The 26,699-nt window shown below is 37.7% G+C and overlaps 1 protein-coding gene across 4 annotated transcripts in view; it reads right to left on the bottom strand.

Moving 5' to 3' along the window:
- The window catches only part of USP22 (ubiquitin specific peptidase 22), a 111,949-nt gene that overhangs the window by 70,781 nt on the left and 14,469 nt on the right, over nt 1-26,699 (bottom strand). The window contains exon 2 of one of the 4 annotated variants that reach the window (XM_087731690.1): nt 2,702-2,802. The exons of 2 other annotated variants lie outside the window; for them this stretch is intronic. In XM_087731690.1, the coding sequence (XP_087587816.1) occupies nt 2,702-2,704 (3 nt within the window). In that variant the 5' untranslated portion in view covers nt 2,705-2,802. Of the gene's footprint in view, nt 1-2,701; nt 2,803-15,968; nt 15,988-26,699 lie in introns of those variants that run through there. One more of the 4 variants, XM_087731691.1, reaches the window with a different exon arrangement.

The raw sequence follows: 26,699 nt of genomic DNA, 5'->3' as shown, positions 1-26,699 counted from the left end.
AAAGAGTTACAAAAGTCACTTTTGCCACTCTCAGACTGCCTTTGAATCAAGTTTGGAAGGTGATGTGCTGACTGTTCCCCAGAGTGACCCAGAATGGGGAGGAATGTCATGAAAGTTACCATGATTCATTGGAAATTAATAAGCATGTAAGCCTGACATGATGGCTTGCATTCCTATGAGAGCAATACATTTTAACAAGAAGGCCTGGAGGAAAAAAAAAAAAAAGGCAATTAGAAAGTTAAGTAGACTTTTTGACTCTCAATCATATTTGAACCACTTTAAGCCAACGACACCCAAAACCTTCTCTTGGCATTAAACTCAGGTACTTCAACAAATCTGTTGAAAAATTACTCTGTCTAGTAAGAGACTTTTTCTAAGAGAGTTTGAGGGATAAGTCTTTTGCTCAACACCACCAAAAACAATTCAGGTCCAATACCATCTGATTGGAAGATACAGGCAGAAGAAATTCCTCACAGTAAATTCACTTTTCATCTCAGACAACAGCAACTGCATTCAGACGTATGTTTAAGAGTAACTGATCTTCTTTAACAGCTCAGAGCTACAGAGATCACTTACAGAGGTATGCCTTATTTTACAGACTAATCTGAAAATACAATTCCTTTGCTTGTCAATATAGAAGCACCTTTTTTCCTTCACATTAAAAAAATAAGAATTGGAATTACTAAAATGCTAAGCTATCATCTAACCCAGGCAGTGCATTTCATCAAAAATAACCCCCAAAGTTCTTCAGTAATATTTGCCCAGTCTGCCACAACTTAAAATTAGTGCTGAATAAATGATGCATGATCCTGTTGTCTAGTCTGGCATTTTTCTTTCAGAATACTTATGGCTGTTAAAAAAATAATCAACAAAGCAGCTTGCAATATGCCGCACCATGTAATTTATTTTCAAGCTTCTACAAATTAAGACTTAAATCCTGAATCTCACATGTTGTATATTCAAAGTTCTCTTGAGTTCTGTTAGATGAAAACATATTGGTTGAATCAAACTCCACACACCTACAGAAAGAAATATTTTAAAGTAGGACCAAAAAAAATTCACCACCACCAGCACAATTTCCATCTTTAGAAAAATACTGCAGAACTGTCAAACTGTTGCCTAACGGTCGCTCTTTGGCTGCAAAAGCTAAATAGGATCAGCCTATCTGTTAAGATTGCTGCTATGACAACAACTCTAGCAACTAGCTATTTTACTTAGCCAGCTAAAAATAAATCTTTTAGCATTAAATGTATTGTAAACAGATGACATAACAAGCACGTAAAACCCAATCATTTTAGGCTAAAAGGCAGAAAATTCATACCCTAAGAGTTTTTATTTCAATGAAAGTTAAGAGAAATTGAAGAATGTAAATTAAAAGAGAAGTTAAATCACTTAAAGGAAGCTATTTATCCATATCCTCTATTTGTTCAGTATAGCTCAAGATGGTTTTTCTAAAATTATAAGAAAACAAGGTTAAAAGACAACAGAGTGAAAAAAGAAATCAATATCAAAAAAACATAGTGGCTATTCTTAAACAGATTAGCTGTTTCCTTTTCATCTGTCTGTGCTTTTAAACAATTTGCTAAGTTAAAACAAAGCTGCCACCCTCCCACCCCACCCCAAATAATCAAATTACTTTGTTTCGTAATACTCCCACCCCTGCTCACATCTCTTGAGGCTACAAGTCTAAGATGAAACAGAATACTGCAAATGAGTAATCAAAATCAGTCGGATCCATAAAGTCACAAGCTTGCTTTAAAACACGACTCAACTTTTTTAAAAAGCAAGTTAGATCTTGCTTATGGTCTAGACGCTTTAGGGAAGTCAAGCAGCATTTTGGCTGCAGAATCAACCTGCCGCTTCTCCTTTTCTCTAGATACAAGAGCACCCCTTCCTTACCCTAAGACATAAATGTAGACATAAATAAGACAAATTCCTCCATACCCTCCCCCATTATTTTTCGGCTCCTCTCATCATTTTATTCTGTTCCCTGCTTGCTTCTCTCCTTTATTCTCCTCACCCTCAAGTACTCCACTCTCCATCTTTAACCCTGTTCTCTCTCCCCACACGCTCAGTTCCTCATCTTATGTCCCCAGTCACTCTTTCTTCAGTCCATACTGAACCTCTGTCTATCCCATTTAATTTTGCTTTGATATTCTAACAAACAGCACAGAGAAGCCAGAAGAAGCCCTGAGCGTTTTCTTTCTGGAAGATCAAAATCAGTTTTTTAAATGACAGAAAACTGGAAAGAATGGTCCTGTACAATATAAACAGTGTATGCACACATAGACAGTAACTGACAATATTTCTGACAAAGCTGCAGGAATGAGCAACATTAGATACCCCAACTCCCTCTTCAGTGTTTTTTCCTCTACTAACCTCCTTCATTGCTACTAAGACAGTGGTAACTCACACGCCCAGACCCCCAGCAATGGTTCTGTACCTTCCTGAAAGGAGGTTTAAACAGCCTAGCAAGTGAGGGTGTGAAGTCTAGTGCACAACACACAAATGGGACCTGTAACACAGGTCAATGGAGTCTCATCTCGAAAAGGCTACCTGCTCTTGATTATTGTTAATAGCTGGGATATGAAGTGAGTTAAAAAGAAAGCAGCAGGCATCAGGAGGTCAAATAAACTAGACTGCTGACACTTCAAGTCTTTCCAAATTGTCGGAATAGCCTATTATTAGTTTATCATCCTACCATCAAAACAGTGGTGGAGAAAATTAATGCATCCAGCTGGCAGTTCACTCTCCAACAGTTCCCATTCCTCCTCTCCTTTCCTGGACCAGCTCAGGCTCCACCTAAAGCAAGAAGGTTACACTGGGCACGTAGCATCAGTTATTCCAAAAACCTACAAACACGTTTCAACTTCATGTAATACTGGCTCCTCAAATCACTGAATGGCAGTTTCGAGTGGCAATATACTATCCCTGCAAAGCAAACTGTGCGGAAAAAGCAAGAGGCATACAATAGACCTTAGCTACTGCAAACCATCCTTCCGTATTTCCAGCTATTTCAGAAGTAGCTTTAGAAGCTCATTTTTTATTTAATTGTACATGAGAGGAAAACATCTTTTTAGAGAAGTTTTCCATTAGGGTACTGAAGGAGTCTCGCCTCTTATGCTCACACTAAATATATCAAAGCACTTTCAGAACAGAGCTGTTTTCAGTTACAAGCTTACAAGCCAAAGACCTCCTACCTTTCACACTCTGCAAACCATATTCACCACAAAAGGTTCACGGGAAAAGATGAACTAGGTAACACTAACAAGACAGTGGGAGGCTTGGGAGGTTAAAAGATCATAAGGAAGGTGTTGCCACACTGTACGTGTTCACAAGTAACTCAAAGAAGCAGATTCTTAAGGTACTCTTAAAGCAAATACACCAGCTATTGATCCCTGCAAGTGTTTGATCATGTGCAAATCCTTAGCAATAGGAAAGTAAAAACTTCCCAATACAAATCTACTTCAATTTCCCCACCTTTTAAAGTAAGTTTTTGTGTAAAACAGACATAACTATTTAGACACATCAGAAGGAAGAAGACAAAGTATTTAATTTTCTAATACTTTATCATCATTACTGAAAGTCTTTGGAGGGGTACACTTCACTTTCCAGCTCAAAACCGAAGTCTAATTCTTCAGAAAGAACTTTAATCTCAGTTTACATGGATTAAGGTGTTTGTTGTGCACCTCTAAATATGCCTACCTACAGAATACAGGTGTATGTGGGAAATTCTCCCTCCATGCCTAAGTTTGTCACCATAATCTGCTTTGTTCCCAGGGAGAAGCATTTGTGCTCCACAAGCATTACTTCAGCTCAGACAAACTATTCCTTACTAGGTAGTACTTAAGTGGACTTGAAAGAAGGGGAACTCCAGGCACAAGGAGACACTGAGAAGTCCCACTTATGGTTGTTGAATTTTGAAGTAGGATTTCTGTGAGAAATTGAGAAACTTATTTCAAAGTTCACCTTGGTACAATCACCACAGCAGTTATTTAGGCAGGAGAAGCTGCTAGCCCTAACGTAGAGAGGCAAAATTTAGCAATCCTATGAGATGCCTGGAAGCAGAGTACCTGTAATTCTCAATACTTTCTCTCTCATTACGATTTTATGTTTCTATGTTTAAACTTGCTTTAAGTTAAAACTAGATACTATGAGATAAACAAATACACCCTTTCAAGTCCCATCCCCTTTTCCCAGTGATGCTTCCACACGTTGGTGGGAAAGGCAAGTAAGAGAAAGCAACAAATGAGGGTCCAGCCACCCAGAGCCTTAGGAACCTGTGACAGCTTCCGCAATAAAACTCTGCTTTCTTGAATTCTTAATCCCTTACAGACACACGAACAAAAGTGAAGAGATGGATTTAAAGTTTGCAGTGTTCAGTAGTTTAACAGCAGAATATGGGAAAGGGAAAAAACAAAAACAAAAACAAAGCCAAACAAGAAAAGTTAGATTTTTCAACTGAAACTTTTCAGATACAAAGTGCAACTGCCCTCACTGGGCCACAGATCAAGACATTTAAGGGAAATTTAATGATTTCCTCACATATTCACAGTTCCTGGTCTTAATACGCACATTTTAAGTACAGTTAATCCTCTTTGTCAATTTTTGCCTTTCCTATTCACCTTGCCATGTCTAGATCATAGCTTAGGCACAGACTTTAATTTTTATTCTTATCCATCCGTGTTGCAACCAATTCTTGTCCAAATGTAATGTAGACACAGCAGCACATGTTGAGTGACGAACAGCATGTTTCCCTTAGCTTATTTTTTGAAAGAAAAAAGGACAGATAATCACAAAAGGTCATGTAAATGACCACTGCTTCTTTCTTTGCTGAAGATGGAGACCCTACAGTTATTCCAACAGCAGCCTTTCTTCTGGCTTGTGGGAGGAGAAAGCCAGTATATTAAGCCACAGCTGACGAGATTTATTACTCAAGTACCCTTTGCACCTCAAGAGTAACAAATTTATCAAATCTGCCTTAGGACATTTCTATCACTTCTTAGTCTACATTTACTTCGAGATTCACAGTACTGCTTTCCTAAGGCAGGCATGCCACAGACCCATCATTCATTAGTATAGTGGCTGGAAAATTTCATAAATGTAAATACTTAAAACTTCAAAGCCATGTTCTTAGGTTTCAAGAAACAAAAAGAGGGAATTGATTCTACAGTTCTCCGTGCTATGGCATATAAATCACTCCTCCACATGCTGATAGGATGATTCAGAGTTATTCTGAGTCAGCACACATTTCTGACACATCAGCTTTAAAAAAAAAAAATCAACTTAAGTATTGTTCACTCACTTCCTGCACCCAAGTCTTCATTATGATATTGTCCCATTAGAAATGTCAATTATTTTTTTAAAAAGAGTATTCCATCAATACTGTAAATTTTCTTTCCAGCCCCACTAAAGTCAGGGGTACTAGTAAAGGTTTTATTAGTACTAGCAAAACTGTGTGCTAGTTACAGAATTTTGTGGCTTGGTAAGTGTTCAGAAAGTCATCTTAAAAAAAAAACCAAGTACAGGTAACTACTTAAACTGGGTTATTCTAAATGTTTGTTTAGACAGCAGCAGAAAAAGACAGTTAACTATTTCAGCTCTGTTCAATGGTAAATATTAAATCTAAGGCACACCGATGTATTTACTGGCTCCCGTATTGCCATTGGGTGCGGCAGAGAGAAGCTGTCTACGCAGCTTTCCTAGTCTGCGAACAGGACGTTTGGCTCTGACCATCTGAGTGCAAGCTTGAAGACAACAATATCACAATTTATAATTAAAGATTAAACAGCCTAAGTTGTTAAATAACACCACAGTTCTCAAACAGAGTAAATAAAAATATACCATTATGACCATCTGAGCAGCTTGCTGTCCTTCTGTGTATTAGATTAACCCATGACTAATTCCAACAAATCCTATTTCTGGCTGTAAGTGAAAAAAAACTGTGAAAGAGGGAAAAATGAAAGTACTGAACATGCTACAAAAGATGCTAGAAAGCAACTTGAGGAAACTTTTTTTTTTCCCAAACTGATAAAAGTTTTCCATTACACCTTATTCAAGATGCTGCATCCCAGCAAGGGCACAAACTACCTGTCTTTTGCTAAGGCAAACTAACATGAACATTAAACTCACCTGTTCGAACGTCAGAATCATTTTATCTTAATTTAACCCTGATTTTGAAAAAAAAAAAAAATTAGTTGCACAGTACCTACTGCTAGAGAAAGAATGATTAAATATTTTCTGCAATTCAAATTCTGAAGGCAATTTTTCCCCCACCTTTACTTTTCCAGGGTTTCCCCCCACCCCCCCTTATCTCCATGGAAGATACACTAGCAACCACACACAGAAAACGAGACTTGTAGTTTTTGAAGCCAGTATCAGAATATTTTGAATGATCTGCTTAATTAATACTTTTTGATCTAAAAGTTTTAAAAGCACACCAATCCTATTCCTTTTTCAGTTGTATTTTTTGGTTTTGACAAATTATCTCAAGTTCTTCATCTGGCAATGAGAAGCCTCTGCTAAGTGTTCTGTGGCGCTCTGATGCCACGCTGACAAATTCTCCAGAGGCTAGGGAGAATGGGAGTTTATCCTAATTAATAAAGCAGCCTGACCTTCTGCAGGATTGACGGCTTGCCACAACAGCAGTGTGGCTAACCCATCAAGAACCAAAGCACAGTTGGACAAATGTTTTGATTGGACCAGGATCTGCATCCAGAGAAATCCTAATGGTAGAAATGAGGCGAGAGAAGGAGCAAGCGTGAGAGATAAAAGCGAGAAGAGAAGGGGGGGGGGGGAAGAGACCAATTAGGTTGTTTCCAATTCCTGAACAGGTCTTCTCAAGTGTAAAATTAGCCACCAAAATGACTGTGGAAACCTGACAGTATTTTGTCTTGTGCCTTTGGACATAGTAAACAATTGTTTTTATTCTCTGCTTGACAGGTGGGAAGAAGACAAGAGAGGTACCATGTTTTCAAGAGTTAGCTGAACACTAGAAAAATGCTCTGTACAAAAGTGAATTGTTAGTAACAAAGAACGAACACTGATCCCAAGACAAGACATGAGGACCACGCAGGTAAACCCTTCAAGTTCACAAGGCATAAGCAATACAGAGGAGCTTTTTCATAACAAGTGAGAAAAGAGGCCATCTATAAAAGCATCTTCTAGACACATCAGCTGGAAGCAACAACATTCAGAATAAGCCTGAAAGAACCACAAACATCTTCTGAAATACCACTATCCGTTCTGCTGAAGGATGAAAAACCTGGATTAAGCTATCCCAGAAACTTTCACAAAGCAGGTAACATCCCAGCGTCCACTGTCTTAGGAATCAATAGCCAGAGTATTCACTTTCCTTCTCCAAACTGTACCACAAAATGGGAATGGATATTACGGAGCAGTTCTGGAGCAGAGTGAACAGTTACGTAACTCATTTGCATGGCAGTACTGTTCCAGCCCTAAACTGGCAGGGGTTCATTCCCTATCACTGTTAAGGAAAATATGGGTAATTTTTCACTAAGCAGCAGTTGGAAAAAGGTGCAATATAAAATAAGGAGACTCACTGATCTGAACTGAAAGAAGCAAGTTTCAAATAGCTTTGTGTCCATTGGGAAAAAAAAGACAGACGGCAAACAGGTTCCACATAAAAAGCTTTAGAAATGCTTCTATAGATACTAAGTGTCAAATAATATAGTAGGTTTTTTTATGGCTCCACATGCTTTTCTGAATTCTTCAGTGCATTACAGAGTAGCGTTAAAGACCATAGTCCACTCTGTCCAGACATACTACATCGGAGACCAGTTAAGGGAGAGAGAAAAGAAGAAAAAAAAAAAAAATCATTGAAAGTTATTTCAGAGGAGATAACCTCCTTTTCCCCCCTTCCTTATCCATAAATACTGGATTAATACATACAAAAATTGATCTATAGGACTCCGAAAAGCCTTTCTAGAGCCCTTTTTCCAGAAAGAACCAGACCTCTTGAGGACAGATACTTATAGTTGTCATCTACTAAACTCGATCTGGTAGTTGCTAGCATTACATGCCATTATACACTAGGATCACCCTATCCTAGAGCGACCTTTCCCATTCTTAAGTGAGCTACTTCAAGTAAGTAATTTTTTCCCAAGGATTCAGAAAAAGAATAATGACTTGCTTTCAATGCGGTCTTTCATTCAGTAAGATCAAAGCTCCAGTGAGGCTCTGCACTGAACGGCAGGATGGAAAACATCAGTGAACTCATCTTATTTGTCCCCTTCCCACTGGAAGGAACTGGTTTAAACTGTTCTGCTTCATCTTGTACAATTTGCACCTAACATGTATTTTTCTAAACTAAGACAGGTGACTTCATGCTGATGAGGAGCACTCACATTATCTGTTCCACTGGCTCAATTGTCAGTGGAACCATCCCCAAATGAGGGGCAATGACACACATTTAGAACAACCGCTGCTGTTTGTGCAGTAATCACGCCTTCCTGCTCTAAAACAATTAGACTGTACAGCTGAAGAGTTACTTCTGTTGACAATCTGTGCTACCTTAAGCCTGGAGCGGTGCAAGTCAATCTAAAACTAGAGAACTTTGATGAAATTAAGAATTGTATTTGGGGGTGCAACAGAGATCTGACTAGTTATCATTTAACCTCTACATACAGATTTTTTTCCTGCCCTCCTCACTCTGGAGGATATATCATGCCAAAAGCTGGACATTAAATCAGACTTAAAAAAACCAAAAAAAAAACCCACAACTTTTTCCAATTTTTGTTTCACACAAAATTCCACAGCAGGTACAAGGCTGAAGTGAAACTTGGGAGGAAAAAAAAGTTGCACAATTCAAAAGACAGGCAGCACAAGCTGGAGGAGAAAATAGGAGGATGCTCTAAAGATGTAATTTTGGTTTTCCCATATATAGTCACAGTAGTAAGAAGTTGTATTTCAACAAGAACAAAGCAATTCTCCGAATTCAAATGACTATGCTAAAATTACTTATTTGCTTCCCCTTTGGTAGGTGCTCATCTCCACCACTAGCATTTACAAATGTAAATGATTTCTCAAGTACTCTATAAAAGATGCATTTAAGAGCCTATTGTGTTCTTAAACCATTTAAATAACGGATCTTGTTCAAATTAAATTGCATGTCCTTCTATAGTAAGATTCTTTTAAAAGTGGAAAGCCTATTTGCCTTGTTAAAACACGTAAGCTGCTTAAGGTTCAAATGCATGTCTCTCTCCCCGAATATATATGATGCACGGATATGTTCTGTGCGTTGATTTTTATCTATTTCCTGCAATGCACCACTGCAGTAGCGAATTTCACATGAGAACAAGGGGCTTGCCAATACCGCAGTAGTGTATTCTAAGATCTAGTACAAAATCTATTACTTTACCTCACCATTCCCCCATGTCAGCAAATCATGGAAATGTTTTTAAACGTCCTATTAGGTAGTGTATTGATCTAATCTGTGAGCACGTGACTTGGGAAGCAATTCAAGGAGCAAGCTAAACAGACAAACCTGCCTGATGCTGTGCAGAGTCTTAATTCAACCCTGCCCATGCTGCAGAGATTGTATTTTGCCCTGCGTAAAACTAAGAAACTGGATTCTTCATATGAAAACAGGTATGTTCTTGGGAAGTCTGCCATACTGCTTTGATGGAAATACTCTAGGTAGTGTCCTTTCAGAAAGAAAAAAGAGACTTCAGTATACATAGGATCAAAGCCCTAACAAGTTCTACAGCCTCATTTAGAAAATCACAGATATTTCAGCTATCTTTTCTTTAACTACTCTAAGATGTCCATAAAAATATGTGAACTTAATTAGTCCACATCAAAGTCAAAGCAATCTTGCTAGTAGGAAAGATAGATGGGATGATGCTACAGCACAGATTCTCTGTGGCATGACTTATTTATGAGACAAATACTTTCAGCAAAAAAGGAGCCTAGTAGAAAATGAGCAGCAACAGAGTGACAGAGTGCATCTATTAGTGGCTATTTGTTTTATTAAAGAAAAAAAAAAAAAACCAAAACACAACCAAAAAACAATGCTGCACTAAACAGGGTAGATCCGTTGTTGAGCCTAACCAAAAAGCCTTAGTCTGGTAGAAAACATTTCTGCTTTTAAAAGCTTCCTATGAGTTATGGACCATTCTGTCAAGACTTTAAGAGTTATTATACATGACATTTTTATATTTACTGTAGCAAAGCAAGCCAATTGGTAGTACAGAAATTAACCCCATTGCTTACAACTTTTCTGACAATTGTGGGTTTCAATGATGATACATATAACAAACAAATAAGGCATACAAGCCAAACTGTCTTCTTGCCATAAGAATAAAACTTTCTCTTTGCCTAATAGGAGCTCAAGACAAGTTCTAGTCCCCTCACAGAGCCTACAAGAAAAACCATTACAGAACAATAAAATAAACTTCCCTTTTGGTTTTACAAGAGCTATACAGAACATTTGCTGATTCTCCTTCCGAAGACCGATTTGCCCAAAGCACCACAAACCATTCCCAAGAAGCACATTCCCCCTTAAAAAACATGCCAGAAAAATGTGCTGACACAGAAAAAACCATTAACTCATACACACTAAATAATCTTCATCACAGAAAAAGTGCATCCTCTAAAATTACACAGCAGGGTCTCAAACAACAGTGCTTTCACTAGCACGAAGCATAAAATGGAACTATAATGAACAAACTAGAAATTTTGGTGGTCTAGTTCCACTTATGACATTAAGACATGAGCATCTGAGGGCATATTGCTGTTCACCTAGCTGTATACGTACAGGAATACTCTAAGCTAACTAGCACACTGCTGCCTAGAACAGCCAGAGAATGAAAACAAATTCTCAGTATGCTTACACAGAACATACTTTGATATCTAGTAAGGTGTAGCTTACTACTTCCTCATACCTCAGTACAAAACAAATTAATAATTCATTTTACTAGAGCAAAATAAGAGGTCTTTCATTCACTAGAAAACTTTTATGCAAATTTACAAATCTAAAGTTATGGAGATAAGACAGAGGTGATCAGAACTGCAATTTACCCTTTAGAAGATTTAACATTTAGACAGATGGATATTCTGAACTCTACAGACACGCAAGTCAGCCTAAAAAAACTGTTATTAAAGCAATATGAACACAAAATACCTTTTGGAAGAGAAAAGTAGTTTGGATTTCTCACACTAAAACTGGGAAGATGAATGAAAGCATCTTCAGAAAAAAAAACCTGGGAAATAAGCATTTTCGTGAAAAAAATTTATTCCTTTATCCTTCTAAAGAGTTTGCAAATTGCTGCGGTCCCACAGAATAATCATTAATCACAATGTGTGTAGGAAGGTGGGTGATAGTTTCTTAGCAAAGAGCTTCTGTCTTTTTACATAGGATGTACAGCCAATTATTATGTTTTAACACTTCATGCTGCATTTGGAACATTAACTTGTTTTGCAAAATAAGTTCATTTTACCTGCCTCTCAAAGGAATGAATTGGGAGAAGGGGTGCAGTTAAATCGTTACTGCCTCTCAAGATCAGGGCACATGAAATTCTAGCTCCTGTTGGTCAGGAGGGCTTGGGAAGGAGTCATTTCCAAGTAGAGAAATTTGGAATCACCTAAATGGAATCAAGAAGCAACCAAAAACCCTTCAACCTGCCCCCCCCCCCCAAGAAACAAAGAACACCCCCAAAAACCCAACACAAAACAAAAATATATCACAATACATTCTCAACTTGGCGCTTCGCTAACAGGACTCAGTTCTTGGAGCTGAGTTGAGAGCATCTTGTCCACATGTTAAGAAAAAAAAAATGCTGCCATAACAAATACTTGCCTTTTTTGTAGAAACATGGAACTACAAAGTTCCAGCTGTCTGCTCCTTTCCTCCCCACCCCCGAGATGCTACCCAGCACTTTGTCAATTATCCCAAAGCCAAAGTTCCATTAAGACAGGAAAGAGCATTTTAAGTTTGTTACATTTGAAGTATCTCTAACCTCACCTAGTTGTGTTTCAACTGAATGTCTAGTTTAATACACAATCTCTGTATTTTGTGGTTGAAATCTCTATTCCTCCCATACTATAGAACTTGAAATATCCACCAGAAGCAAATACAAAAAAGCAAGGACACCATTCCTTGATGGTTTCAGAGTGTTACTGAGAAGCTGGGATAGCAATCCTTGGACTGGTTTAATACCAAAAAGGTCACAGTGGCTGTGAAGTACTTTCTGAATTTCCATCACTGATGTCAGGACTGTTAAGGACACTACTTTTTTTTTTAAATGAAGTTTCAGCTATAATGCTGAAGCTTTCAGCTATAATGCTGAAACCTTCCCCTGAGAAGTGTAGGATGACAACCTCGCAGGAGAAATTCTCACTTCTTTCCTCTTTTTAGTTTGTCGATTACAGCTAAAGAGATCTCTTTCTCATACTATGATTTTTTTTCCAGCAATATCCAACCACTCAACAATATTTTGTTCGGGTTTTTTATGCATCAAACAATAGCATTATGTAGAAATTCATATATTCCCTTCTCACAGATGCCTGTAAGCCATTAGCAGATTATATTTCATGTATTAGTGTCATTGCTTTGATCAGAAGACCTAAACAGACAAATTTCTGAATTGAGAGTTTTAAATAGAGTGTAGAGAAATTCATCCCAATATTTTTAATAGTCTATTCTGTATACTACTAGAAGGAGTACTATTAGCAAAACAAGATTTTTTTTTTTTTTTTTATATTTAGTCACATGCAAAAGTTTGCCCTTTTTTAATAGTGTAATTACAAACACAATTATTTGTATCTTCCTGATGTGTCATCATCAGTAGTTTTGACTTCAGGAAATTTACTTTGATTCTGATCAGTCACAGTTTTATAAACACGAGGCAAACCTATAAGTGAACGGAGTTGACATCCAGGCCCTAAATCTGTCCACTGGCATTTGTGTAAAGAAAAAAATAAAAGGTCTAGAGCCTCACTGCAATGCAATTCTTTGAAGAGCAACATGGAGAACCATCAAATAGATTCAAATCTTCATCCTGACCCAGCTCAGACTGCTCGCCTACCATGAATACGAGAACAGGAGAGCATTTATGTGCAGGTCAGATGTCACTCACTTTAGCAGCAAAGGGAGAAGCTTCTACTCACAGCAGCTTTAAACTACATGAATTCACTAGAAGAAAAAAGTCTGTCCTTATTACTGTGAGAATAAATATCCAAACAGGGTTAAAGATGGGGGTGGGGTGGGGTTTTTTGTTTTTTTGTGTTTTTTTTTTAATTGTTGTGGGTTTTTTCTTTTAACTTCCAAGCAGCTGCTGCATCTTATTAAAAAAAAAAACAAAAAACAAAAACCAACTCCTCTGGCACCTAACAGCAGAGTGGGAAGTGGCCAGAGCTTTGTATATTTGACTGGTACTATATGAAAAATTTTCATATTCAGCAATAAAGCCAGAGAAGAGGCAAGCCTATGTCTCTTGTCCATGCTTACAATTGCACTGTGTGTGGCAACTGCAGCTGTAAACCAGGGCCCAGCATGGACAGTCTGGAGGAGAGAAAAAGCAAGAACGGTGCACAGCTCAAACTGACAGTGAAAGGGGCTGAGGAGCGGAGGGGAACTGTGCCGGAACCCAAACTGTTGCTGTGACCCACAAGGCCAGACAGGCAGAAGCAGAGAATCAGCGCTACCTAAAAGAGCACTGAAGACGATGGAGCGCTAGCCTGACAGCTAAGGCTCTGCATCTCTTGAGACTGAAGCCCACATTGCAATAATGCATCTATTACAGGTATCAGCCACAGTAAGTCTGTCTTTGTCTACAGCTAAGGACATATGATCCAACAGTCTCAAAATCTGTGAGCAATCACAAAAGATACAAAGAAGTATTCCTTTTCCCATTTGCAAATGTTTTCCTAACAAGAGAACACCTCACATCACTCACAACTACAAAAACTGATAGACAAGAAGAAAAAGGGGCATAAACCAAAAACATTTCATTTCCACAAATACATGAAGGACAATCTTGCAGCAACAATTCCAGTGTCACTGTTGTAGACTCGTAAATTATGATTCATTACTATTTTAAAATAGAATTTGTATTCAATGCTTCATCTTCTAACATTTATTCTGTTCATTCATAATTTGGACCAAACCGGAAAGATACATGGCTGAATTTCAGAGAGTTTGAGTACGTGGAACTTTTATCAACTTCAGACTGCAGCAACCCTGAAAATCAACCCATCAGTAGACTCCAGCTACGTGCTACATGTTAATGGCATGCATAATCTCCTACAGCAAAAGATATTAAGATTTGACAAAAGCATTTTGTGCTGACCAGCCAGACCCTGCTCTCTTCACTTGTCTTCCCTGTTTACAAGAGGAAGTGCTAAACCCTTAAGTCAATAAACATTCCCTTCAACAAAGGCTGATCACTTTAGTTTAGCACTATTTACATGGCACCAGTATTATTTCCACATCTTCTTTTTTAGTAGGCTGCTTGATTACATAATGCTGCACATTGAAAACAAAAATTAGTAGATTATAGTGTTTGGTTTCATTTATGGACATTGTGCTTGGTTTGTCATTTAATGCAAAAAGTGTTAGTTTAATTTAAAGCATGGCTATAAAAATTAGTTAAGACAAAACAAATACAGACTGCAGCAGCCAGCTGGGCTCAATGGCTAGGAAAGCTTATTAGGCAAAGCACATGCTTTTAGCTAGAACACACCTCTGCATTCCAAAAAGAAATCCCAGCAGGACAGCAAGCTTTCGCAACACGGGGATAAGAAAAGCAAGCAGAAAAATTCCCAGGCTGTTAATTACAGCAAAGGCCTATTTCATAATATCAGCCACAGATCCTTCTTCCTATTTTCCTTGCTCTTTAAAGGACAAAATAAAGCAAAAACAAGGCACCTCCACTTTTGCCATTTTGTTAGCCATGTTTTAAAGACAAGCCTGACTCTGTAAAAGCTTCACCTACCCTCTACTGTTCCAAAGGAAGATGTTGGAAGGGCTGCAGAAGAAAGGGTGAAAACGCAATTAAGTGCAGATAACATTACTTTCAGGACCTAAAACATCCCCTTCTTCCTTGATATCAAGCATGAGAGCACACCCAGAGCCATAAGCATTATACAATCTGCGTAAACACCAGTTTCTTTCTGAATTAGTTAGGTTTCATAAAATTCTAATACCCCTACTAAAATACGGAAGATGGAAAGGAAGAAGACATTTCAGCCCAAGTGCTACCCAATCCTGGCGAGATAAAAGCCAATCCATCCTCACACTACCAAATACGGCAAATGCTAAGCCCCCTTTTAAGTACCTTCAGAAGAGAGTGAAAAATAGAAAAACAAAAACAACAACAAAAAAAAACCACAACACAAACACAAAAAACCAACAACCATACACACCAAAACAAACAAGAAACCATAACAACAATACAACACTTTTATGGGATAAAAACTTATGTTACAAAGCAATTGGGGAGTTCTGAGAACCACTTCTGGTAGCCAGCTCCAAACAATTATTAGTGACCTTTTGAAAGGAACACAGCTTTTACTTAAATAATTGAAAAGCTGAGGCTAATAACTTAAAAAAAATCCTAAAAGTATTCCAGTTCTTGAAACTATTCTGCATTCTGCAGAACAGGAATCGTCAAGACAGAATGCTTTTGACACAATGCCATTGTTTCATTCCACAATGCATCTTTTTGACAATACTTCAGAACGCATAAGATGCACGTTGCTTCACATTCTCACAACAGAACACTCTTTAAATTTAAATACTGGAACTAAAGTTACGAGACAGCAAAGAAAAACATTCAAAGGTGCCTAAGAACATCTTAAAACTATATTAAAAAAATTATAAGTCTCAGTGAAAGACAAAGACCTGTTTTCAAAACGAAACGCAAATGGATTCACCTTCAGCAGTTTTAACTACTGCCAGATCTACTACATATCAGATCAGTGAAGTATTCAAGACCCAATACTCTCACCTTTCAGATGCTCTACTAGCCGTTATGTCTGTGCCCTGTAAGCAAGAAAAAGTAACATGCTACATAACATTTTCCACTTCTTTTTGGTGAAGACATTAAGGATTTCTATTAAAGATTTAATTTTGTCCACTGCCAGAGAGCTAGAAGAACAGTACTTTGATGCAAAGACAATTTGCCTGTCAAATCTAATGAATTACTCCAGTTATTCTTTGATTAATCACACAGAAATTAAGAAAGCAAAAGAAAAGGTTCTCTAAGAGAAGGGAAATTTTTCTGAAAGTTTGTAGGCAAGTTCAAGTGTTTTTCATCAGTACTGTGAACCCATGTCCGGGCATTTCTTTCTCAGTAATGAAATAATTCTTGGAATTAAAGTGCCAAAAGACTTAATTAGACCAGGATTTCCTGACATCCCATTTCTGATAACCAAGCGATAGCAGTGGTAACTGATGAGGGAAGTGGGGGAACAGTACTACCTACATGCGTTTAGCCCAAGATCTGCATTAGGACTCCCCAGTTCACCAATCCCAGGTAAAACTTATCTCCTAAGAAAAATGAAGAAAAGATTTATCAAATATTTTCATACTCCACATGACCCTTTGGACAAGTGTTTTTGCACAGCAAACTCATCATTATAGTTTTGCTAGAGAAAAGTCAAATGATGACACTAAAAAGAGACAGGAGAAAAAAATTCACATAGTGGACGGGTCAGCAACGCTATGAAGAAAGGAGGAAAACAGAACTCTAGTGAATATGACAACTTCTTAGCTATTGCAGGCAACTCCTTTAGCACTTGGTACAAGAAACATGAAGTATATATAAACGCTGTTCTGCGCGGTGACCAACTACTAGAACATTTAAATACGCAAGCATTTAGTGCAGCTAAAAGTTCATTTTACCATTCATGTAAAGATTCACCTTCAGTTTTACGTAAGACGTACAGCTTGTCCTCCAAACTTTAAACTATTTCATGAAAACAAAGACAATAATCCCCCCAAATAACATCCATGATAACAAGTAAGCAGGAATAGCTATTTGTACATATCTTTTCAAATTCTGTAAACCAGCGCAGTTTTTATGTTTCAAGAAAAGAACTATGGTTCTCCGCTCTATATCTTGCAAAACAGGAGTATTGCAAATAAGATCAAAATTGTTTCAGCCCGCTTCATTCACGTCTCCCTTTTCCTCCACTGTCTCTTGGGAAACTTTAGCTTCTGAAAAGAACTGTCCCATATATGAATCTTCTTCGTCAAATTCAAATACAACTTATGTACATATATATACACACACACACGTGTTAAAAAAGTGTAACCATTCTACTTCGAAGAAAGAAAAGGGAATTTGAATCTCAATTTCCTGTAAAGATGGTTTCAGAATGTACTTTATGCACGCTTAATATTGAGTACATATTGAGCTCCAGGAAGTCACTGCAAATTTTCTATCAAAAAACAATATCTGAATGCAGGTATAGTTTGTATGATGGGAAAAGATACGTTTTTTGTAGAGGCCTTGCTCTATTTATGTCTACTTATATTAATGCCATAGACATTCAGTAGTTAGCATCACACACTTGGACAGAAGCATCTCAGTTTCTGTAAGAGCAGCGAGACCTTTAAAAAGAGATAAATGCACAAGGAGAAACTACAAGACATTCATCAGGTACAGAGAGCATTCTGGAGCACGTGCACCTGACAAATTAGTAGCACGTGGCATTTTAGTAATAACAGTGCCTGCAGAAGATGCTTCAAAAAAGGGAAGAAGATAAGTCTGCTTATGCATTACAGGTGACTGCCAGCAACTACTCATCCACATGCCACTGATTCATTCAGACAAGATAGCAAGAACTACTGTTACTGTCATATTTGTCAAGCATAAAAAGACATAACTTAGATTCTACCTGACATTAGCAAATATTGGGCCCAAAGCATGTCCATTAAGACTAATAATTAAGATATGTAGTGTTTCATTTACCAAGAGAGCATCTGTACAGTAAAGCTGCAGACTGCTTTCAGAAAAAAATTACTCAGATATAATTTACAGTTTATCTTATCAGAGGAGTTTAAGGGTACTTGGGTGCATGCGCATTTTCATGTAAAGCAGAACACAGAAGAGACAACTTCAGTTACATAAATATAATAATCGTGTGTTTTAAATAATCTATTTAGAAAGCAAAAATCATAGATCTGAGGACTCCCAACTGAAAAAAAGACACAACTCGAAATTGGAACATGCATTGGTGGAACAAATTGCTTTTTAACTCCTATAGCAAACATGATTAAGCTATTTGCAGACAGCAATTGTGACAAAATCAAATCATCTTTTTTGATCTTGCAAACAAAGATTGGGTGTCACTGGCATCTACAAAGCCAGACTGGGCCATAGTCAGTGACCTTGTAATTCTGTTTAATGGAATCTCACTTTAACACGACTGCCACGATTCAAACGAGCTACAACAAAAGGCAGTCTCCTCTTTGCCTGCTAAACTCCCATAGTCTGTCTGATGATGAAGCAGAACCCACTATTCCTCAGGACACTTGCTCGAGGACAGAACTTACTCAGAGCTGCGAAGGAAATACCTGCTTGAGTCTGAAAACAAGATGGGAAAGCAACATCCAAGCACCCTTCCAAGTACAGCTTCAGATTTGAAATAATGCTCCAAAATGGATGGGAAAAGAAGGCGCCAGCATTCGTGTACCTGGTAAAAGATTACTGCCGTGTCTATGGTAGAAAATACTGACATCTTGATGATAATCCTAAAATATGGGGCTTGCGCACATGTGGAGTTAGTTACACCAACATCAGTGTAACTATTCTGTATACCAATGTTTAACTGCCTGCAGTATGAGATTTTATTAAAAGATTCAACTGAAAACCAGCAACAAAGCTAGATCACCAGATCTTCTAGATTCTCAAAAAAACCCAAAAAGCATTACTGGAAAAAAGCAGTAGCTGGGAAGTCTTACAATCCACTGTGCAAACAAGTTGCTCTGTTATTTGGTTTAAAACGTAAGGTGGTCATCTGAAACAGAAGGACTTTTACAGTTCATACAAAAAAAATATTCCTGGACTAGCTCTACACTCCTCCGTAAGGTGTAGTTCTTTGAATACCAGAAGTTCAAACTCGCAGGTCAATATGTAAACAGAAGAGGTAAGCAAAATCCTGTTTATTTGCAAGGGGGGCAGTGCGGGATGCTAGGTAAAGAGGAGAGGAGGAAGATAAAGCAGTCCTATAAAAATGAATTCCAGTTACCCAAGACTTCTGGGCAAGCAGATTATGGGTTGAAATAACTAGAAGTCCATTTAGAGATAAGAAATCATTCCGCAGTTCTTCAGAGAAGGGATTATTACCATTCAGGCTTTGCAAGCATTACAAGATGGTCAGCTGCAGCACCTTAAAATACAGATTTGCTACGTTTGATAAATATTCAAAATACAGTCCATCCTCACAGCCATTGCACTGCACATACAGTATAGAACAGGGGTTTGGAGAATTTACAACACATCCTCCACTATTTTAGTCATAAATTAACTAAAAAAGTGGGTCCTTTCATATTTTACATATTGGTCAGACTTCACCTCTAACAGTCAACATAATAACGAAGAATTTGCAAACTTAAAATCGACTAAAATATTACAAGAACAGGCCTGGAAACATTGCCCACCTCCTCTGGTTTTTTTCCTAACATGTTTTTGACAGACAGAGACTGAAGAGCAGCGCTCTATGGTAGTGACAGTCTTTCAAAAGTGGCCACTATTTCCATCATTCTTCAACGAGACTTTTGGGGAGGGAGCAGAGGAATGGTGTATGCATTTACAAGAACACTACCATCTCCATTCACCTGTTCTTTGTAGCAGTTTCATCTTTTCATCTTTACGGCAAAAGAAGACACTCTCTCTCCTTGGGCAGCTAGATTCTGCTTCTACTGAGGAAAAAAAAGTCAGAAACAGTAGCTATTTCAAGGGACAGCAGTTCTTTATTCCAAAGGTTTTATGCAGCTCTTTTGCTGCCAAGTATTCTCTTAGAAAATGGGGAAAAAAATTCAGAATAACCATTAATACTGTACATAATTAAAAGAACTACTAAATTCCTCTTTTAATCAAAGAGGAGGAGACAGGAACACTGATAGCCATGCACATCCAAAGAAATTACCAAAAAAACATAAAGGGAAAAAAAGCTATGCACGTGGTCTAGCTGTGCTGCTCTAACAAAACACAGCAGACCTTGAATCTTCTTTAATTGATCACTGAATTAGTGAACCTGATCCTTAAAAAGGCAGAGAAGAAACGGATTCTGTACTATACTGGATACCACACACCTTGAAGTATCTCATATTACCATTCTCCACTTTTCCTTCCCAACATTAAGTAAGTTACCATTGACTATATATATGTTATGTATTTTAATATATATATACACACACACAAAAAAACCTAAAGTCAAAAATCCACGGCAATGATATTCTGTGCAATGAAATGAAGTATTAAAATCTCAAAATTCAAATTGAGACTTTAAAAAGTTAAGATTTGGAAACACATTTGTATTGGCCAAAAAAAAAAAAAAAAAAAACCAAACCAAACCCTGAGCTCTACCCAACAGCAACATCACAAAAAAGAAATAAGTGTTCTTACAGGCTTCTAAACACCAGAACACATTTTCTCATCACACAGTTCTGGTCTCTCACGATACAAGATAAAGTTCAATAAGAGTTTTCCATGAGACACTGGGATTTAAATGAGAAATAAATTTTAAAACTATTTACAATAATTATTTGCATTTTTAGTAAAACAATGTAGATTAAGTCACTGTATGATTAACCGTAATACAATGGAACAGTGACTATTCAGTGTACCAGTACTTAATAACGGAACATAAACCGACTGGAACAACCTAAGTGACATTTTTCTTCTTTTATGGTTAAAACAACACCATGGAGAAGGGGAAAGTTTTACAAAAAGTAACTACTAAGCCAGTCTTTGTGTACATTGTTTGACTTTTTTTTTTAATTAATTACCTACAGATATGCATACATCTACATATAAAACACCAATTCAATTCAAGAGACTGCCTGATAGGCAAGACTGAACAGTGCAAAAAGTTTAATGAGGCACAGGCATAAGAAAGAACCAAGCACACACTTCAAACACAGAGACTGCTAGCAAAACTAATAAAATTAATGCTTTGTTTGTTGATCATACATGAATTACAATTACAGTTTTATTGCTCTGTATTTTCTTCAAATATACCCCAGTGTACCTTGGCACAAATCTATGCTTCAAAAATCAACGGAATAATTAGAAAAGCCGTAGAAAATTAGTACATCAAGTATTTCCATAATTTCTCCTAAGAAATTATTAACAGACATTAGATACCATGAGCAGTGCTTTTGAGGGACGTAAGAGTATACTCATTTAGTCTTCCAATTAGAAAAAGTTATTATTTCCAACTGGCTTCTCAGCAGCCAATATAATGGTACTTCAGGATTCTCTCTAAAAAACAAAGAATGGTGGTAGAAGCACAAGATCTTATATGCTGCCACAGCACAAAAGTGACAGGTTCTTGTTTTTTCAGACTGATAGAAAAATTTTCTTTTGTTAAGTGGTTTTAAATTTGAATTTCAACACATGCATGCACTAACAGACAAAGTTATCAGTTACATTTAACGTGCAACTACAGACTTTGCACAGAATTTAAGCATTTAAAAGAAATACAAAAAAGCAAGAAGGTCCATCCATATGAAAAAGCTATGTTCATGCAAATGGGGAGTTCAAGTCTACACAATAATTTATGCTGACATTATAACGTCCTTCAGGGAAATGAAACTTGGCCAACGGTGTCTGCTCCAGAGCCTCATGTTATCAATCTTGTATGAGAGAACACATTGCTGGGATGGACAGAATCAGCTATACCACCAAAAACCACTTTGACAGAATCAAGCCAAAATCGTATTTCACCTTTGAGACAGAGGGATAGTTACACCTGAACAGCATTCTGGCCTGTTCTATGCTGCTTGAGTATCTAATCACTAGTTACTTCCTTGGTGTATCCTCACTGCTTAACCAGGCGTTTCCTGAACCATCCATATTATGACACTCTTCCCCCATCATCTCCCCACCCAAAACAAGAGGCTTTGCTTCCAACTCTTCTACCTTCCCTCACTTTGTGTTAGACGTTGTATGGGCTTCCATCTCTCATCATTTTCAGTTTACTTACTTTCCATACAGGAAATGAAAAGTGTTTTTGTTGAGGTAGACGGTAATAATTTATATCAAGTGGATATAAGTGGAAAATTGAATTGCAGAGAAGTCTGAACAAGCCAAAAGACAGATGGCGTGGGTTCTGTGTGTCCTGCCTTCCCTTCTGAATTTCAGTTCTCTCCCCAAATCAACATGGATGGTCTGCTGGTATCCACAGCTTCCCCTTAAGTAGGGAATCCATCTGATGCAATCGCAAAAGTTACCACATTGCATTCCAACAGGGAAACATCATCAAAAGGTAGGACTCCACAAGCTTTGCCCCAAAGCTGCAAATGACTGAGGTCTGAAATCAATCAGTGCAAGCAAACAGATAAGCTTAATGCTTCTTGTCTCCCAACTGAACAATTGAATTTGGGAGGGGGGGAACAGCTGCTTTGGACTTGAAGATCTGAAACTGCAGTCTCACTGGAAAAGAGAGAACTAGGGTATTTATCATTATTTGCTTTCCTTGTTCTTCCCCATACTACAGGAACATTAACAGTTTTCAGAAACTCTTATTTTATTTATTGCTCCCAACATACTAAGAAATATTCTTTGGCAGATGAGGCGTACCTTTTAGTATGCTCTTCCATTGATCTAGCTCCTCCCTGTTTCCAAAACTAAGATAGATTTACCAACAGTTTGTGCTGGTTAGGGCATTAGCTGGTATACTAACAGCTCACTACTGCTCCAGACCCCTTACCAAAGTTAACATAATAGCAGAAGTTTGCACACACTTGGCATTGGTTAAAAAAAAAAAAAAAAAAAAAAAAGAAGTTGCATTTGCTATTAAAAATAACAGTGCAATCCGCATTTTGGTAAGAACAGAGAACTCATCTTGCAATTCGATCTAAACAATCCCTGTTTCCACACTCACAGAAATGCTACCAGTAATAAATTCAACATCTATAACGCGCATATCAAGACAGATTCAGCCTCAATCTATCATTTACTCAGACATGTCAGTGGAGGCCAGAAATATGACAGAGAACTCAACCTTTCTCTAGTCAGCCTCAAAGAGCTGTGCAGGCTACCCCAGCAACAGGATAAAGTTGTCTGGGCTCTTAAAGCCCCTGTATACAGAAAACTGAAAGGCTAATACATATGCATAAACCACAGCATTGGGATGGGGGTCACAAGGCAAAACATGGGAGTGAAGGAGAAAGTGAATTACTAAGTTTTTTACCTGAGCAAAAACCAGAACTGCCTTGGCATGCTTCACTTGAAAAACCAGTTAAGAGCTTGAAGCAAAACCAGGGGATTCTTGAGGAAAGTATTACAATTGCAAATCACCAGTAATCTCACATAGAATAGAGCAAAAGTATTGCATGAGATCCCATACAGATTTCTAGTTCTGATCTCTTTCTTTGTTTCTATGGTTATAAACATGTGGAGTGTTTTGTGGACAAATACGTGGTCTTTATGCTTTACAGCAGGATTAGAAAAAGAATTTGACAGTAACGCCTCAGGCCTTCTTGACAGTATTTCAACTTGCTTAAAAGCTATCCCTGCCAAGTAACGAGGTGGTTTACTCAGGTCTAAAAGAAGTCCTTCCTAGTTCTGATTTTCAAGGTAATGTTTCCTATAATCTGGTAGTGCAAATAATTGAGGCACAAAGAATGAAAAGTAGGGAAGGCCGCATGACACACATAATTTGGTGATATTAGAGCAAACTTTCCGACACCACGTTTTTGCCTGGATCTTGACCTGTGGGAACGCATTCATGATAATTTAACTTCTATGGCAACTTCTCTTAAAATAACAGAGGATCAAGTTATTGGTGACACAATGCCTAGCCACTGGACATTATGAGATTTATGCTGGAAATACACTGGGAAAAGCGTATTAGCAAGTTTATGTCCAACTAAACAATAAATCTCACTTCCCTGGTAATCAAATACCACTGTGCACAAAATGTAGTTTTTCCAGAAGCTATTCATTAAATAACTAGCATTTTTCTACAGCATGTATATGACAGCAAATGTTAAGTTGTTCTGGGGGGGCCTCAGATCCTGTACCAAAAAGCCACCAATTTTCCTCTTCAGAGCTCTACAACATTTCAGACACAGAACAGCTACTGATGTAAGGGCTCATAGAAACCTTACAAGGGACTGACGTGACCAAATAACATCAGTGACCTGTACTCTGTGATCTGGCTTACAGTATCATTTTCCAGTGAGCCCAAATAACAAGGAATTTATAAGTTACAGCCATAAATACCAGGAACAGGATATGTATCCTTGGACATTTAGAGCAGCACAGAATAAAAATTGCAAGTGAGAAAATTATAACCACCTAACCTAGCTAAAGTAGTTGTAACTAAACCAAACAGCATCTTACAGGCCAGTGCCTAGATATACTGGCCATTATCAACCAAGAGTTCACAAAGTTTCTCCTTCTTTCAAAAGACTGTAAGGACACAGACGGCAGAAGTTACAGTTCTTCAGAATCAAGCCAATCTAGTCATTAGCACATGTTCTTAAAGAAAACATAAAACTTCCACCGCACCCAACTATTGCAGAGAACACAACTAAAACAGCAAGGGGGACACGGTTTAATTCCTTTTTAAATTCCCCTCACCCCACCTTAAAAGCCTTCCTTCCTTTTTAATCTGAACACAAAATAGCACTTCCCTACTAGCAAAACCAGAAAAATTAGCCATGATCAGAAGTTCATCTACCTCTTTACTAGTGCTCCACAGGAATGTGTTTCACTATATAATAGTTTTTCCTCCCTGAAGTCAGAACAGTCATAAAAAGGGGGGAGGGGAGGTTGATTGCACTCATTCTACAGCATCTGGCTATGCAATAAGACTCTTGAAATAATTTTCTCTAGTGTAGCATATAGCCAACAAATCTGGCAAGAAGCAACTTTAAGCATGTGTTGCTGTGACAGCAATGAATTATCACCCCAGTCTGCAGCAAGATTAACACTTACAACCTTGGCATGAAGAGCAGTCTGCTCAAATAGTGTGTCAGGAGTAGTGCTCCATGATCAGACTCGAAAGGGTGGGATCACGTTAAGAAATTAAGAGCACAGAAATGCAGGCATTTGCCTGAACTGTAAACAAACAGATAACTTCTAGGGAAAAAGGCAGTGTACAGCCAAAGAAGTAGGAACACCAAGAGAAACTCAAAGTATGGAAGAAAAAAAGAAAAAGCAGCCACTGAAAACAAGGTACTGGCTTTGATAGGGGGACATGCTCCGAAGAACAGTTACAGAACAAACCGAAAAATTAGAAAACAGCCCACCAGATTTCTCCCGCTTAACACAAAAACATTGAAGTATCCAGTCAAACCAACCTGACATGAAATAAGCTACTCCGAAAGCTAGGTGGAAATTACAGAAAAAAAGCAATCACCGAGTCCAACTTAGGACGTTACTCATGCCAAGTTAGAGTTTGTCAAATCTTGTGTTCTACAACAGTACGTGCCATTACCTGTGAATTAAGTGCAGATTCAAAAACAGCTTTGGCCTCGTTGGAAGGTCAAAGATTACATTACATCAAAACCAACTCTACTAAGGAGTTCTGTTTGGCAGATTCACAGTCATCCATTCTACTTTTCCAGCTAACTGACCACAAAGAGAAGAAAACTGAAAACAAAGCTCCTTACCACAAGTTTCTTAAAACAAAAACTGCAGAGGGAAGTGAAGAAAGCCATGAAGCTGAAGAAAACATGCTGGAATCTTCTTCCTGCTTGAACACTCACCATACTTACATCTTCTTTTTCATTGCAGAATTGGTAAAACTGTAAAGCATGACTTCAGCTCTTTGATCTGGTTTGCTAGAAATTTTTCTATAGATGCAGTTAGGAGATTCCATCAGCTTCACCTCTAATGCAGCTTTACTTTGCTTCATGAACCAGAAGAAACGTATAATATCAATGCTGGTAGAATTGATTTCACAGATTATGTGTTCTACTTCCAAGATCTTAACTTGAAGGAAATACTTTAAGAAGTTAAGCAGTGTGAGTTGAAGCATATGAATAGGTGAGGTTAAGGGATTCAGCACTGATGAAAACCAGGACAAAAGCATTTCATCTCTTAAAAAAAACCAGCAATCTAATTCATGAACTATTAGTAGTAGCTGGATATAAAAGTATGTTTAAGTGACAGAACAGTCTAGTAGGCATCACAATCAGTAGGGTTTTACATAGAACACAGCTTTCTGCATAACAAAAGGAAAATTTTACAATTTCCTTGAAAAGCTTTATTTCAAACACATACCTGTAAGTAGATACAATATACCTCCAAACTCTCAAATATGACAGCATGAGAGAGAATTAAAAGAAGAGTGTGTGTTGAGAATTTTGTAAGGAAGTAATTACAATTCATCTATTATCTTGCTAGGAAATTAGCTCCAATTCCCTGAGATTAGAAGCTTCTCTGTAAGTAAAAAGGTAGCAAAAACATTGTCTAGCAAAGAGGAGTAAACACTGAGTTGAAGCAGATCCTGTAACTGAAGTCAGTTTGGAAAAATCTACTTTGTAAAGAAATCAG

This window comes from Nipponia nippon, unplaced genomic scaffold (genome assembly GCF_047370975.1).
Source record: "Nipponia nippon isolate SJK-2023a ecotype South Korea unplaced genomic scaffold, ASM4737097v1 scaffold_5, whole genome shotgun sequence".
Lineage (NCBI taxonomy): Eukaryota > Metazoa > Chordata > Aves > Pelecaniformes > Threskiornithidae > Nipponia > Nipponia nippon.
The sequence above is the reverse complement of the archived record's forward strand: the minus strand, read 5'-3'. Positions and strand labels throughout refer to the sequence as shown.